Consider the following 16,929-nt stretch of genomic DNA (forward strand, 5'->3'; position numbering starts at 1 on the left):
TTATTTTAGTTAAGCAATTTCTTCCTTGCTAATATTCTCTGCCCTTTCATACATGTTTTGGCCTATTGCCAGCTGTTTGCCTCATTTCTCTTCAAGGAAAATTAACATGGAAGCCAACTTCTTTTTTCCCCTATCCTCACAGACAGTATTTTAATATTATCCCCATAAGTCAAAGAAATTTGAATGATTATCTCATTTAAGGATGCTGTTTGTGCTGCCTACAGAACTGCATTCTGCTTCTAATAGTATCTGAACAGCTATTCTTTTTTGTTTTTTCTGGCACTTGGGGTGATTCAAACTCCTACCCGCTCTTTCAGCCTCACATTTTATTACTCCATAACCAGGTAGAGAGAAAGTAAATGTCTCTCTGCCCAATTAAATGATTACAATAAATCTTCCACAGCCCACAGGAAATGAGCTGAGTTTGTTAAAAGGAAATCACTAATATTTGTTATCTTACATAATCACTTCAAGGGGATTATTGACTGTTCCCTATACGATACAATCCAGACGAAAATTAAAGACAAATCTCATGTCAAAAAAGCAGTCACCCCACTTAAACAACTCCAAAGTGATTTATATGAAGAGGGAGGTAAACATTTAAGTAACCAATACATCACAGCTCTTTTATTCCCCCAAAAAGTGACTTTACAGAAAAAGTCTGAAGTCTAACTTGTGCTGCATGTGTGGCACCAAGTACAAGTGGCTTCTGCCCTGTGCAGATGACTCAAGCTTACTGTTGTTACAAAAGTGCTGTTTGCTCATGTGAACTGCCTCTCCCCATGTCCTGGAGCGAGGAGAAAATCATCAGCTGCTCCATAATAGATGCCTGTAGCATCTCTGACTCACTGTAATTTAAAGGCAATATTAAGAACAACATATGACCATTACACAAGCAAACATGGTTATTTCCACTGCAGAAGGCATTTAATTTCCTGCTGTTGGTGTTCCCTAGACAGGACGAAAGCATCCACCTGGGGAACAGGGCCGTGGTGCCCTCAGAACGTGACTCTACCACTCAACAGAGATGGAGCTGGGTCCATCCCATGCTCAGCTACCACCACCACCTTTAAGTAGAGGACAACAGGGAGAGATGCTGCCCATCATGGCTCCAAGGGACATGGGTGTAGTTTGTTTAGGGGGGGGTCTCTGGGGGGCCTCCTAAGCTGTATGTTCCCTGGTAGCAGCAGGCAGGCAAGGAGACTCCACATGGCTTCTGAGGGTGCTGATTAGATGAGGGTTTATTGGGGGTCCCACCCCCGGGGGCAGCATGGTTTCTGAGGGAGAAAGGGGAAGGGAAAGGGAGGGGGAGAGAGGGAGCCTAGGGAGAAAAAGGGCCAAGAGAAAACTCTGTGGTCTCCCCCCACAGCTTAACAGGGAGATTCAAAGTGGGTGCAGAATAAGACTTGGGCCTATGGGACTACAGATCCATGATACTTCAGGGGAGGATCACAGGCTTGGAATAAACTCGAGGGATAAGACAAAGCATACCATTTAACTAAAATGCAACACCACACACGGGGACAAACACTCAGGGCACAGAGCTCACCACGGACACTTTGCTGACGACGTCCCTGGCGACGGCCAGGCCCTGGGCGAAGGTGCGGGCGGCCACGAAGGCACGCGTCACCTGCAGCTTCAGCTTCCTGGGCACGTCCCCGAAGGGCTTCAGCTGCTCCGTGTACTTGCTGACGCACTCCAGGTACTCGTCCGTGAAGTGGTACTGGGGGTTCACCAGGCGGAACATGCGCTCCAGCAGGCGCGCCCAGAACTCGTTGAGCATCTCCTCCAGGTTGACGTTGCCGCCCACGTAGTAGCGCTTGAGCTCCACGAAGAGGTCCTTGAAGAGCTCCGAGTTCTGCATGTACAGCCGGCCGTACGTCCGCACAAACATGTCGTTCAGGGACTTCTCTGCGTTCTCCAGCAGCTCTTTGAAGAACTCTAGGAAAGAGGGAGAGGGGATATGGTAAACATGGGCAGAGAAAACCCCATGCGCTGACCACAAGAGCTGCCACACAGCCACAAAACAAGGGCCACCAAATCTGAAACCTCACCAAGAGTCAGCAGGCTTGGCCAGTTGCCTGGCACAGAGGCATCACACTCCATCTGCCACCACCCCTCCCTCCCATCAGCATCCCTGAGCCTGAAAGGTTTTGTGATCTCCTAAGAGTGACCCCATGTGTCACACACAGAGCTCCACACACCCAGCCTCAACTAGCAGCACATCAGTCTACCTTAAGAGTCATCTCTGTTATCTCTATCATCAAGGTGTCCAAGGACCTGCACCTGTTGTGTGTTCACACACTCCTACAACTGCTGCTTAACTGGACGATTAGCACAACGAGACCATCATCAAACTGAAATGGAAAATTAAAGGACTCTCCCAGAAATTTGTCATGTCTACACCTCAAAACCATGTCTATATCTCAAAATTTTTGATTACTCTTCATAAGCCAATCCCCAAAAGTCTCAATAGACTGAAAGACTTTTATGAGTGAAATATCTCCTACTAATATCTCCTACAAGAAGTGAAATATCTCCTGATACAGATATGAATATCATGATTAAGAGTCAGCAAAAAAGACAAAAATATTGCAAAAGTTTCTGATGTTTCCATTTAGGCATCTTAAAAGATGTAATTTCAAAGAACAACATATTGGAAAGAATAAGGTGGTTTTGTGAAACAGATGTTTTGCACAAATGAGTCCTTCTTTCTAGTTCTTGACAATTCATTTTCCAAGATAATTATAAACCAGATTAAAAAAATTTAAAAAAAATTAAAAACAAATTTTAAAAATCTACCTGCAGGTTCTTTCTTCTATCCTGCAAGTTCATCATCTCTCAGGGCAAGGCCTGACCACTTACCCAGTTGGCCCTGATCACAGAAGGGGCTTCAGATATTTGTGGCAGTGAGAAAACCCCCATAAATATACCAGAATTTGCTTAAAATCTGAGGGCTAAATACTTAGCACAATACCAAGAGATTTTTCCAATGACGAAGGACAGATAGGGTCTGTGATCTTTATCATTTTCTAAAAGCAAATCTCCACTTTGGTTCACTCTCTGGGATCCCTGGACAGCCCAGAGTGGCTGCTGCCATGTCCTGGCAGTGCCACATGTGTCCCCAACACTGATAACAGGTTGACCCGATGCTGATACCACTGCAGAAGCAGTTTAAAGAACACATCCTCCAAGAATTCATCACCACAACCTTGACACGTGGGCCTAAGGACAAACTACCCTGTCTCAAAGCCTTTGCCCTGGAGATTTGGCATACATGAGATAATAAAATACAATAAAATACAATAAAATATTTTTTTTAAATTTACATAAAATAAAAATTAAAATATAAAAATAAAAAATAAAATAAAATAAAATAAAATAAAATAAAATAAAATAAAATAAAATAAAATAAAATAAAATAAAATAAAATAAAATAAAGGGGAGGGGTCCAGCAGGCCAAAAGCATTTGGGCCATTTTGGAAGAAAACTCCCTGCTCTATGGCTTTGGGGGCAGCTGAGAGCAAGGTGGGTGCCACAGGACCAAGCCTCCCATGCCTGTTTGCTCCAGCCCCACAGGGAGCACCAGCACCCTGGGGAGCAGGAGCAGCAGGGTGAGGAAGCAGATTGTTTTATGCATGCCACCAGCAATTGAGGATTCTGACCTCTGCTCTTCTGTGACTCATATTCAATAAACAAACCATGCCTCTGTGGTTTTCTAAATCCTCAAAGGAGCAATGCTTAGAGCTAGAAGTTGTTATAAGGGGGAAGGGGGGAATATTTTGGCCCAGTGTGAATTTAAACCTTGTTAAAAGACATTATAAGTATGCTGAAGTTCAGATTTTCGTCTTCAAAGTGCTCCAGTACAAACAAAGCCTAACACAGAAAACATTTTCTGGAAAAACTGAAACATTCCATGAGTTCCTGATGAACAAAGTCATGGGGTTCAATGCCTGACATGGCTGTATATAATGCAGCCTCTTAGGAGCACAAGAGAAATGATCCAGGGAAGAGGAGATTGATTTCAAACACCCAACACGTCCTCTGTCCAATATCAGCAGGAACCTCCACTTTCGTTCCCATGACTGGCATTTCCTCTCCAGGAAGATTTTTTTCTGTTGAGTTTATACTATAGAGATTAGCTTGGTGTATATTAATTTCTAATTCACTTAATCATTTTGAAGGCTCACTTCCTTCCTTGGCTCAGACCTTTTAGTAACACCAAATAAGTTGTTTATTTAAATACTTCTGTACCAGGCACAAAACCTGATAGATGCATCAGCAAACTCTTCAAAAATAATTAGATTTTTAAAATTATATTGATGGCAAATCTACCAGATAGCTCCAATCATCAGTCTAAAGAACCCAAAGCAATGTTTTAAGCCAAGAAAGTTATCTTAAGTAATACATCCATATTACCATAACCAATTTATTCTCCTGACCAAACTAATTTTATTGGTTACACTCCAAAGTGGAAGTTGAATAAACTGTAGCCAGGCTTTAGAGCTCTTCATCTCTTAGCAATTTTTCATGTGGGCTAGAACCAGGTATGTTCATTTAATATCACAAAGAAAACTCTGCAATCTAATTAGCAGCAAATACCTGCACACCTGCAGCCTTCCAGCCAGCAGCTTTTCCCTGCCCAAAAGGAAGGTAAATAAAGGAAACAAAAACTTCTCACCACAACCAGGCACTTCCAAAATCCCAACACAGCACTGCTGAAGGAGGCAGCATGCATGCACAGCGCTGCTGTCTCTGGCTCAAGCTTCAACCACCATTTTCATGGACAGAAAACTCCCCTTCTCAAGTGCCACTTCCCAGAGAAGAAGGGAAGGAGGGCAGAGGAGTTGTGTCTGCAGCCTGGAGCCAGCACATGCCTGTATCCCTGAACGTGCCAGACAGGATGCCCCGGTGACCAGTGCCTGTGGCATGGCCACTGGGTGCCACTGCTGGCACCTCCAGGCTCCTGGGTGGAGGTGGGGTTGGATGGAGGGCAGGGGTGATGTCAAGCATGGCACTGGGGATGAAGGGACACTCAACACAGCAAGCAGGGATGTGCATGGCATCTTCCTCCATGCAATGCACATCTCTCGCAACCTGGTCAGCAGGTTACAAGTTTTTTTATTATTATTATTATTATTATTATTATTATTATTATTATTATTATTATTATATAAATAGATAATTATATCTATAGATATAATTAAACTATATCTATAGATGTATTTTAGTGTAGCTATTGGCACATTGTAAGTCTGCATCCCCAGTTTCTATCTCTACATCAAGAAATCAGCTTGGGCGCCACAAGGAACATTCATCTTTTCTCTGTGCAAACTATGGGCATAGATGCCTGCAAGGAAAAGAAAAAAGGCTGAAAGTCCTTTTTATGAGTTAAATGCTAATCTGACTAGTAACTCGCTATATCTAATTAGATACTAATTCTCCCCTTCACAGAAATGAGCTGATTAGCAAACACCAACATAACCCAGCATTAACCTTGCCAGCACAAGAAGAAAAATGGCAGGTTCCTCTCTTACGTCTCAGCTGTTTGCTGGGTAAAATAAATGACCACCTTTCATTTGTATTAGAAGTTGACTTGTTCTCAAACAAAGCAAACACACAAAGGCCTCGGTTGCTTATTTTACAGCACTGTAAAAGCACGTTTTACAGCTGTGTTGCAAGCAATCTGTACTCATTAAATTATCACTCTGACAGGCTTCCTGTGAAAAGCTGTCAAATGCAAACATTTTTCACAGACGACAAATCATACTTTGCCAGTGCTCCCTCAGCCCCTGCTATCTGGAGGGATGGCAGGCTCTCTCTTCCCTCCAGTTATCTTGTTTAAACTCCCTGGACAAGGGCTGGCCCCTCTTGTCGACAAACAGGCACACACAGGGTTGGGAAGGGTTTCACAAACTGACCTGCCAGAGCAGCACGTGGCTCCAAGGTCCCCTGGCTGTCCTGACTGAGAGCAGAGCCTGCAGAGAGGGCTGGCTGGCACAGAGAGGATGAACAAAGGCAAGGATGTGGGATAAGATGGCACAGCCAGCTCTGGTCCAGCCTGACCAGGGAGCAAGGCAAGGCTTCAACACACCTCAGCCAAGTCCTGCTGATGCAAAGTCACCTTCTCACTCAAGGGGATGCTCAGGAGGACGAGCTCCAGGCTGAGGGAACCAGCACTGTGGGACCAGAGCCACAAAACCTTTCTTAATGTCAAGAAACAATTTTAAAATTTGTCTGTATTGCAAAATGAATCCTGTGCATGCTACAGGCTTTGATGCTCAAAGGAAGATCATATTTCCAATGCAATTAACTTTAAGAGGCAGAAGAGGCAGTAATCTGCACTCAGGCAATCTACAACTCCGGGTTCTGTTTATTCTTTTAACATTTTTTCAATTTCAGAGTAGAATTTCAATGCCCACTACTTGGGGAAAGCCTAGAGATGTCAGGAAATTGTAAGAAAGTCAGGATGTGATATATGTGCCACCTCTCCAATAAAAATCCTGGGGGAAAAAGTGTCTGCTTTGGAACAAATCCTTCTTTAAAAGAGCACATTGAGAAACATAACCATAGTTACTTGGCAATTTCCTTTTTTTCAGAAAATAAGATGTATTACCTCTCTGCAGCTTGAGGGCAGACCAGCCCTGCCAGTAACCCAGTGCAGGAGAGCACTGCATCTCCCCAAGGTGCTTCCACATGACATCAGATTCCACTGCCAGAGTAATTCAAAACAATCTTTCTTCCAAATTGCAGATACATGAGCTAATAGAAGAAACACACTCCACCCACTGTGAGACAGAATAAATCCCACCTCCAGACAACACATCTACTTCTTTTGACTTTCAGACCCAATATATTTTTGATCTTGGATTCATAGGTGTCACCTGAAAATATTTCTTGTTTGTTTTGGTTTTTTTAAAAGTAAGAAGGGATGCAGTGTTTTCCTATTCCTTGTGCTAACATTTTCAGATATTTCAAGAGTGGGATTTTCATACAAGAGGGCTTTTGCTGAGGAGAGTCCAGTGCTGCAGGGCACAGTCCTACCTAAATCAAAGGCAGCTCCTGGAAATGAGATGAACACATCAAAGGGGCACATTCCCCTTCACCCACAGACAGGTTTGGCACTTCCGTACATGCACTGGCAACAAAGGAAACAGCAGAAAAACTGCCTGGTCTGAGCTGCCCCCTGCCACCACCTGCCCTGTGTCAGGACCCCAGCCCTGGTGTCCCCAGGGCTGAATCCAGAGCTGACCACAGCCAGAGTGCAAAGCTGTGCTTTCAATTTCTTTATCTTCAGGAGCAAAACACATTTATTTCAGGGAATTCTTTGACTCAGAGAGGCACAGTGCTCCTCAGCACCACACTTACTGCTCTTGTAGCCACTGCAAAGAGTCAAATCATCAGTGACCCAGGGCTCAGCACCTAAAACCCCCACGTTTTACAGAACAAAGGAAACCTTAACTCCAGTGCAAAAAAAGGTCAAGTCTTATCCAAGAGTTCAGCAAGGCTGCTGAGCACACGTGCTTGCTACATACATCCTTCTGTTTGCCATGTTCAGGTGTGCTGGGGCCCTTCCAAAGGACACCAGGGCTGCCTTTCTGCTCCCAAAAGCCACCAGACCATTTCCCAAGCACCAGTTTCCCTTAGTTAAGAGCTGAGTTTTCAATTGGCCTTGTTCTGTTTGAGGTTTGCAAATCAACTACACAAACAGATCCCAGGTAGATGTGCAATTACTCAACCGCCTTAAAAAACAAATAAAACCAGGTTCAAGCACGCATGTGGAACATGCTGAATTTTTATGGGCACAATTAATTAGTTTCAGATAATTTGCCACCCAGCATTTTGAGCATACTCTTAATATATTGTCCAGATTATGATTAATTAAGGACCGTCTGTCTTACCAAAACCTTTAATTTGCTTGTCTGTATAGACAATTAAGCTTTCTAGTGTGTACAAGAGAACACTGCCACAAAGAGATTAATTATATTTTCTCCTTAAAAGGTTTACTCATAAAATGTCCACAACAGCAAGATGGATTCCCAGACAAATGCTCCTGCCCAAGCCACAGCCCCACGGGCTATGCTGTGAACAGGCTGGCTCTGTCCCTGGGTTTTCCAGAGGTGCAGATGCAAACTCCACCCTGCAGCTGCTCCTACTGTCCAAAGCAAAAGTGAATCCAGACATATAAAAGGAATTTGGGAGAAAAGAGACAAATGTTTCTCAGCTCTCTTCACCTGGAGGCTGAAGCCGTCCACAGCCATGCCACCTAGTCCAAAGGGAGAAAAGCAATTCATTTTTTTCTGAATGTGCTTCATTATTTTTAATATGCCTTCACTTCCTTTATTGCATATACAGCATTTGTAATTTCCACCAGGGAAAAACAAATCCTGGCTTAACAACCTTTTTCCGGAAGTGTTGAGAAACCGATGAACACATAGTGTTAACACATTTATTGAATATGAACTCAGAAGGGCAGGGCAGATCCACAAGCTGTTTATCTGTCCTGTTTTCAAACATGTGTTAGCACTTATTGACATGGGAAGAACTCTTTCATAGGGGTTGAAGAAGTACAGGCTTAAATCTTGCCAGTGTCACAGCAACAGCCACAATATGTGAGTGCTGCAGAGCTGGGAGGAACAACATCTCTTTGCTTGATTAGTGAAAGTCAAGACAACATAAACAACTAGGTCACAGTCTCATAGGTTAAAAAAACCCAAAACCACCGAAAAACAAGATATCTAGAAGCTCTGGTTTCTAGAGCACTGTGGGGCTAGTGGAGCCCAGAAAAGCAGAGCAGAAGACAACACTGAGCACTGGGTAGCACCATCACACTGACACTGAGCTTACTGGAGATTAAGGAGCAATGAAGGAGGAGGACAATGTGGAGATGGCTGTCTGTGATCCAAGAAACAAACAGCAGCACATTGCATCCTGCTGTACATACCAGTCATCCCATGAACTAGGAAAACGGTGAGAAATGCCCTTGGGTCCCTTCTTAGCCCATCCTGCTCTGTCACATCCATGCAGGATGAGCCCAGCCTTTGTAGCCTCCTCGTTCCTGGTTTCAGGGACTGTCACTGCTCACACATCCCATTTTTGCTCAGCTATGCTGAGTTTTCTCCCCGTGCTTGCACGTTGCCTCCTCCCCAAGCAGCAGGTCCATCATTCCCAGCACTTACATTCCCCTCCTTTCAACAACTCTTCCTCAAGGCACCTCCCTGCAGCTGTTTCTTCTTTCTCTATTATTTGCTCTTCCCTCTACTCCCCCCACGCCTAATTTTCACTGCACCCATTCCTCAATCTCTTCAGCCACACCTGTGATGTCTCAGGTGCTTCAGCCTTCGCCCCACATCCATTTGGTACCAATACACCAAGTTCCCAGCCCAAACTCCACCTGCAGGTGAGCTCCTTCAGGCTGCCTCCCACACACTCCCAACGCAAAGGAACTTTCTGGGACACTCACTAAGGTATTTCACAGGTACAGGCTTTCCCAAGCCTCCCTTCTTACTGCTGTCAGAGCGTGAGGAGGGCCTGCACTACTGAACACTGGGGATGTCTTTCTTGTTCCCATTACCTCAGTTACCCTCATCTCATTACACTTGCACAGAGAGCTCTTCCAGCTGGGGCTGCCTCTTATTTGTTCAGGCAGCATCTGAGTGGCTGGACACTAAGACATTACAGTACATTAAACACTAATAAAACAGCCCTGCACCAGTGGGATATGATAACCAAGCCAAACCACCACCACCAAAATGGGTATCCAGGCCAGCAGCTACCAGGGCTATGCACATAGGCTTGGTGGCTCCTTTGTGCAGGAAGGAGGAAAAGAGAGTTAATTTTAAACAGACAAACAATAGCTCATTGACTGGTTGACAGCAATTAGTAACCAGAGAGCACCAGGCACATTTCCTGTAGCCATGTACAAAGCCTGCTGCCTGCATCTTTGCTTTTGGGAAAAAAAGCCAAAAGGATAAGAGCAGTTTACTTGTGACCTCAAGATCAGAACTGATTTGACTTGAGATCATATAAGAGTGTTTCATTGCCCCCAAGCTCGTATACTATATCCTTTTGCCTCTTGCTGAAATTTTTGCTTAGTTGCAAGATCTAGGATTTTTTTTTTCCTCTCCTAACCAAGAGGGCAGGAACCCCCTTCACTTCACCCCATGAGATTTCCTACTTCTGTGGCAACTTGAACTTGACCTTAAGATCTCTCCAATCCTCCCAAAAGAGAGGTCTGGTTCTCAGCACTGTCAGACAAGCACCACCCTTCTCAATGAACAAGACTAAAAATCACAGTGATGTATGTACCTCCTTAAAAACCTCCAGATGGAGAGGAGCCAGTTGAACAAAAACAAAATAAACAAACTTCCATCCAAGGCACAGACAGCAGACAATTTGTTTCATTGCTATTGCACTGAGTGGGAAAGCGCAAACAAAAAGCCCACAAGTGGGATTTTCTAAAGGAAGTGTGTTGGTGGTTGCTCCCTCCAGCTTCTCCTCAGTGACTCCCTCTCTATCCTTGGGAAGCAGCAATCTGAAACCAAGTCCAAAGGATTGCCTCTCCACAACAGCTTCTTTGAGGTAAATCTTCCCAGCATTTTCTGCCCTGGTTGGTGTGAGGTTTGGTGGGAAGGGCAGAACAAGGCTGCACCTTCACCTCACTGTGAATGAGTGCAAAAACCAAACCACAATATCATCTGTGCCTTAATGATGCCGTGGCCATCAGTGCACTCACCCGAAGGTGGGCGGCACTGGGAGGGCTCTTCCCCCCACACAGGTTTGTTCGGAAGCTCAAACTCCATGCAGCTGTGGCACAGCAGAGGGCCAGCACCCAGTGCTCCAGCTGTGCCAACACACCTGGAGTTGCCTCCTGCAGATATGAACGTGCTGCAGCCAGCAGTGACCCCATGGGCCTGGCAACCACAGACATGGGGGGACCCTGCCAAAGGAGCAGGACAAAGGCCTAGGTCTCTGCTCTCACAGGCAGTTTCCAGTAAAAGAGTTAATGCGAGATGAAGGTCCCCAAAGGGCAGTTATTTTGGTAAGGCAGAGCACCCCGATGGTCTGCCAAATTCTAACTATAGGAGCAGCAGGCTGGGCACCTGTGGGGCTCATCTTTCACTGTTTGCCTCCACACTGCCTGAAGCAGCAGAAAGGAGACCACCAAAAGCTTTCTCTTGTCCCCTCTGTGTCCTTCCAAGTTATTAATACATCCCAGTCATGCATCCCACTGCACCAGCACACCTCCCTGATAACTCCTGGAGATAACAAACTGGAAGCAAAGGGTTATCTGAACAACAAAAACTAAATTCTGAAATTAATTACAGGCTTTTCCCTCCAGTTTCAGCAGAGCTTGGAAGCTATTTGGCCAATGTTCTTCCGACCAGACTCTTGGATTCAGCCACATGCCAGTTATTGGAGGAAATTCATGTACCCAGGAGTAACACAGGGCTCACACTTTGGTCAGGGGCACTCTAGAATGTTTCAAAGATACTCATCATGATCACACTTTGTACCTGTAGCTACCCTTCCCAATACAAACAGGAGCCCACAAACAGGAATCCCTCTGCCCTCTCCCTCTACAGCAGAGGGGTCGTGTGCACCGTGGACTTGGGGACCCCTGGCCAGCTCTTTCTTCTTGGATTTGGTTTCTTTCCACTTATTGTCCCTAAAGCGTTTCCTTTTACATTTCTGTATTTGTTTTATCTTAAATGCTAATGGAAAATCCAGAGATCAGATCAGAAATTGAACTCTTGGCATTTAATCATTTCCCAGGTGCTGCCGTGGGCTGTACCATTTGACACAACTCCTTCTGTCATCTGGGCATTGGGAACTGCAAACCTACTGCCAGCCCAGCCCAGAGACAGACCCCTCACACACTTCCCCAGAAGTTTGCTGCCTTGCTTAAGTCTGGAATGCACAAAAGAAAAGGGACACACATTGGTTTAAGTGCGACACCAAAAGTGCTTGTGAAATACAGGGGCAGGAGAAACAAGGAGCTTGTGGGACTCAGCAGCCCCTCTATTTTTTGCCCCCAGAAAAGGGCTTAGCACAACAGTTACATCTTCCAAGAGATTCAGGACATGTCTTTAAAAAGTGAAAAGTAAGAACATCTTATCTAGGAAGCAGCGGAACAGCGGAAACACTGCAGAAGAGTTATGGGCTATGTCCTGTCCTGGCTCCAATTCCTCAAAACAGCTGAGCAGCTTCCCCAAAGCAATGTTGGCTAGCACAGACCCTGGCATGGAAAACTTCAGCCTCAAAGGGCAAAAGAGGTGAAAGTTCGAATTTAATACATGGAACTGAGCATTTATGCAGTCTTAATGTCACCATTAATTCCAATAATGTTATTAATCCCCAGGAGAGTGAAGGGGAGGGCAGTAAGTTGTGAAGATAAGAAGACAAGGCACAAGAGATTTTATTTAAAAAAATAAGGAGGGGGTGTTTAAATCCCTGACTGCTATAGCTGATTCTATGGCAGAGTTACAGCTTTCCCATTAATGTCATTGTCACAGAGGGAGACACTTACATGGCCAAAAAATTTTACCCACTAATTTCTTAGCGAAGCTCATAAACATATGCAAGATTAACCAGCAAATCTTCACCTCTAAAATAATTTAGCAATGGTGAATCCAACAACTCACAAAGTATTTTTTATTTTAACAAAAAAGCATTTCCCCTGCTGCTGAAAATACATCTCTTACTGCAATGCTGGCATCAGGCTGGTGGTTTAAATTACAACAGGAGAGACCTCCAGGGGCATACATACCTGTACTGTAAGCAAATATTTAGACAGGATATGTAAGATATGGGACTCCTGAGCTCACAAGTTCTCCCAGTGCCTGCAAACCAAATACACACAGGAGGATCTGATGCTGTCACTTTATGCACTGGGAGCTGAAATGACTCCTGGTCAGCCCTTTGGGGGTGGATAATCAGCAGATTGTTCCATGCTCCTGATTAAAGAGCAGATAATCCATTTCTGAACGGCTTTGGTGTCAGATCAGAGCAATTCTGGCAACAGTTCCAACAGCACACAGTGCTCCAGCAACAGCTGAAGCAAACACTCCAGAAGCCACAGGGCATCCCAGCCTCCATCCAAAGGATGTGCCGCCACTTGGACTGTCCTTCTGCAGCAGCAACTGCTGCAAAGGTCAAGCACATAACGGAGGCAGGGCAGGTTTGCCTCTCCTCCCAGACCTGAATGTCAGGGCTGGGAGATCAGCAGCCAGAGAACCCACAACAAAGATTTCCAAAGGGCTGGAGGACACGGTTTGCTGTCTGGGCTGCACCCTGGAGTGGCCAATGGCAGTCTGGGGATGTGTCACCCTCAAGAGAAGTGTCCAGTCCACTTGAAGTGAATTTGGTCTCTAATAACTCACCCTGCCTACTCAGTCACTCTTCACAGCTGTAGCACAGAGGATTTCATGTAAACTAAGGAAGGTGTACAGCTCATTTTTGCCAGTTTTATTTCCATTTGAATGGATTTCCCTACAAATGATAAAGAAGCCCTGAAGAGCTGCAAATAGTAAAATCAGAGCTTGGGTCCATGCAGAAGAGCAGCTCTGGAAGGGATGATGTCCTTTTCCAGTCTCATCCCTAAGGATCAGGACAAATATACAGGTCTTGATTGCCTCTCCTCCCTGTAGTTTGGGTACATTAGATCAAAAAGTGTGGGATAAATCATGCTGGGCAAGAGGAACTCAAATGTGCAAGACACAACCGACCACAGCTGATCTGATGACCAAGCACCAAGACCGAAGGAAGGAAAAGCCATCCAACAAGCAGCCAAACATTCAACAGCAGGCTCTTAAACAAAACACAGCAGTCTAGGGCATGGAACTCCAACATTTTTACATGAGCCTGAGGATCTCAGTGAGGAGACTCCTCAACCTGCTCCAGCAACCAGGATGAAGGTGTGCCTTCAGCCTCCAGGTGACTGGGCTGGAGGGAGAGAGGCAGTCATGATTAAAAGCCTCCCAAGAGGTAAATGATAGAGGGTGGTAATCAGTTCATCTCTACTTCCACCCCAGGTAAGATTAAAAAAAATCCCTAAATCAGCTTTGTCTGCAGCAAATGAAGATTTAGTTCTGATATTAGCACTCAAAGACAGAGTCATTAGGCTTTGGGACAGGCCGAGGAGGTTGCCAATTCTCCTTCATTAGTTTCAGATGAGGCAGAGACACACCCTTGAGGGACAGGCCAGGCACACTAAACCCAGCTTTCAGGAACAGCTGAACAACACCATCCCCTTCCAGACCTGCCAGTCAAGGACTTCCCAGGCTGAAGTGAGAGTGAGACCAGCACAGAATATGCTCTGAGGGACTGACAGGAGAACCACAGAGCAGACAAAAAAGCTTGTGCAGGCTCCCTTCCAAAGTTCAACTATTTTGAAGACTTGTGCTCTGACAATCATCCATCTCAGCTTGGCTTAATGTCCCCCTGCAGCCATCCCTCCCCCCACAGAGGGGCAGATGCACCTCTCAGGATGTCTGCTCCAGTCAGGGATGCTAATGCAGTGACCTGTGCATGCTCTTTGTTCCCAATGCAGCATTTCAAAAAGCCTCGTCGTTCATTTAAGGTGAAGCAGATGCTGCTCCTCTGGTCTCTTTGAACAGGCTTATCTATGGGCTGGATTTCATTAAGTGTCTTGTTCTGCATTTAATAAGCTTGCAAGTCTAGACACTTTGGTTCTCCCTCTATCACCCCTTTGGTGTACCAGCAGGTAGAGACAACAGAGGTTAAGAGGGAAATATTTAGCCAGCCGATTTAGATGCTATCAAGATGATTGCATAATTCTACTTTGACTCACTGCAATTTCATACCCAGGGATTTTTTTTCTCTCACCCTAGTGCCAACCCTTTTGAAAGCAAGAGGCTGCTACCTGCTGTAGTAGTGCAGAGGAGGTTGCTATGAGGTTCAAGGCACAGACTTTGGGATATTCATAGAAAACTCACATTGAAGCAATGACCAAACAAGGGAACAAATGTCTAGAGGAGCTGCATAGGGGAACTGTCCTTTACCACAGAGTGTGATGGTGATGTAGAAGCAGAACAATGTGAGCAACCCAGTCCACTTGAGTTGTCAGATACTTCCATAGGCAGCTGGCTGTCACCTCACTCCCTCAGCCAACAAGGACAACCCAAGCAGCAGCCTGACATCCTGCTCCCCCTCTCCAGATGCCCAGGCAATGGGGGCTGCACTGTAGGAGAGGGCTCCTTTGTAGGAGCACTGAGGCACCTACAAAGCCCCACAGGAACAAACCAAGAGCTCAGAAGCAAACCAAGAAATGCCCTGGGACCTCAGCCAGGTGCTGTGCCCAGTACATTGACTTTGGCTGTTTGCAGAGGTGCTCTCAAAGGAAAAGCACCTGGCTACAAGGTGGGCAGTGGTGGCTGTGCTACCTCCAAAGGGAGCTTCTTCCTGCAGCTCCCATGAGCCAGGCATGCCTATGGGGAGCCAGTCTGACAGGACACATGTGAACCCAAGGGCAATACCAAGACCAGTCATTTGCTTATCTGTCAGCAGTTAGCATCACTGCAGCGATGGGAACTCAGCCGAGACTTGTTCATTATGGTTCTGACCCCACATCACACTTGAACCCTGGGCCTCCACACAAAACCACTGTGTTTATCTGCTGCTCTGCTTAGCCCCAAAGGCTAAAAGTGACATGGATACAAATCCTGTGGGCTCACAATGTGCTGGGAAAGAGCAGCATTGTTGTGGATCGGGGCTGCAAGACATGCACATTACAATTACGCGCGCTCAGGGACGTACCAACAAAACCAACTGCAATCTTACATTAGAGCAAAATGGCTTTTCAAAAGATTAATCAGAAAGAAAGATCTCTCTCTTTGGGAAACAAGCAGCCATAATCAGCAAATACTTCTCTCTCACAGGATTGCAAAACAAGGCAAGCTCTGCCCTCTGAGCAGAGTCATGAACTTTCCCAGCAAAGGGGGAGACAGAGCATAAAAACTGCACAGAAACAACAGGATGGAGATTTTTCACATTTTTATCCCAAGGAGAGCAAGTCCAAGGTCTCTGCACTTACCATCAAACTTCTTGTACCGGGAACTAAACATGTTTTGTAGGTGATTGCTAAGCTCTACGACGGCGTTTCTGAAGTCGTGTTTACTCTGCTGACTGTACTTCTCCTCCATTTCTTGGGAGCAGCATGTGTAGCCTTGAGAGCAGACTTTCAAGTGGTCACCTGAAAAGCAGAGAAGCAAATATCCCAAGTTAAAAGGACTCTCTGTGCCAGAGAAAAGAGGTCTCATGAGGCAGGGTGTGTGAAGATTTGCAGCACCATTTACTTCATAGGAGATTCGTCTGCTGCAAGCACGGGGCCAAGCACATAAAAACCTGATTACTTAGAGAAACTTTATAGCAACACTTGTAAAAACCTTGCTTTTCTGAGAGAACATTAAAAAGTGTCCTCTTACTTATTCAGCTAATAAACAGAATAAAGAAATACTCATTCTGTACAGTATAATTTGAGGAATCAGAAAATTGACCTGTATATGGATATATTGTGTGTGGTAACTTGCATGAAGTTTTTGCTGAGTATTTTAAATACTTCCACAGTTCATTCAGTTAGTACACAACATCAGTGGCAATGGCCCTTTTTGTCCAGACAAGTGCTTTTTTCTTCACCCCTCCCCAGTCAAATTATCAGAGGAGAAGCAGTCTCTCTCAGAAGCACAGTTGTCACTGACACTAAATTATACTTGCTTTATGCAATGGCTCATGGAAATGCTTCATATTTCCTGGCTCCTAATTCTGCAGTTTTCTGTCATCATCCTGGAGGAAATAGGGGGTTTGTTTTTGGAGACTTCAAACAGATTTTTTTTCCTTAAGATAATTCTTTCCTAAGAGTCATCTGGTCATCACTCATCTGGCTGACTTGGTCAGAGGGATCCTCACCAA

General features: G+C 45.2%; 1 protein-coding gene across 1 annotated transcript in view; it reads right to left on the minus strand.

Moving 5' to 3' along the window:
* The window catches only part of GPC4 (glypican 4), a 67,970-nt gene that overhangs the window by 21,431 nt on the left and 29,610 nt on the right, over positions 1-16,929 (minus strand). The window contains exons 2-3 of the mRNA XM_058813831.1: positions 16,055-16,213; positions 1,550-1,941 (exon numbers count right to left, since the gene is read on the minus strand). Of these exons, the coding sequence (XP_058669814.1) occupies positions 1,550-1,941; positions 16,055-16,213 (551 nt within the window). The remainder of the gene's footprint in view (positions 1-1,549; positions 1,942-16,054; positions 16,214-16,929) is intronic.

This window comes from Ammospiza caudacuta, chromosome 14 (assembly GCF_027887145.1).
Source record: "Ammospiza caudacuta isolate bAmmCau1 chromosome 14, bAmmCau1.pri, whole genome shotgun sequence".
Lineage (NCBI taxonomy): Eukaryota > Metazoa > Chordata > Aves > Passeriformes > Passerellidae > Ammospiza > Ammospiza caudacuta.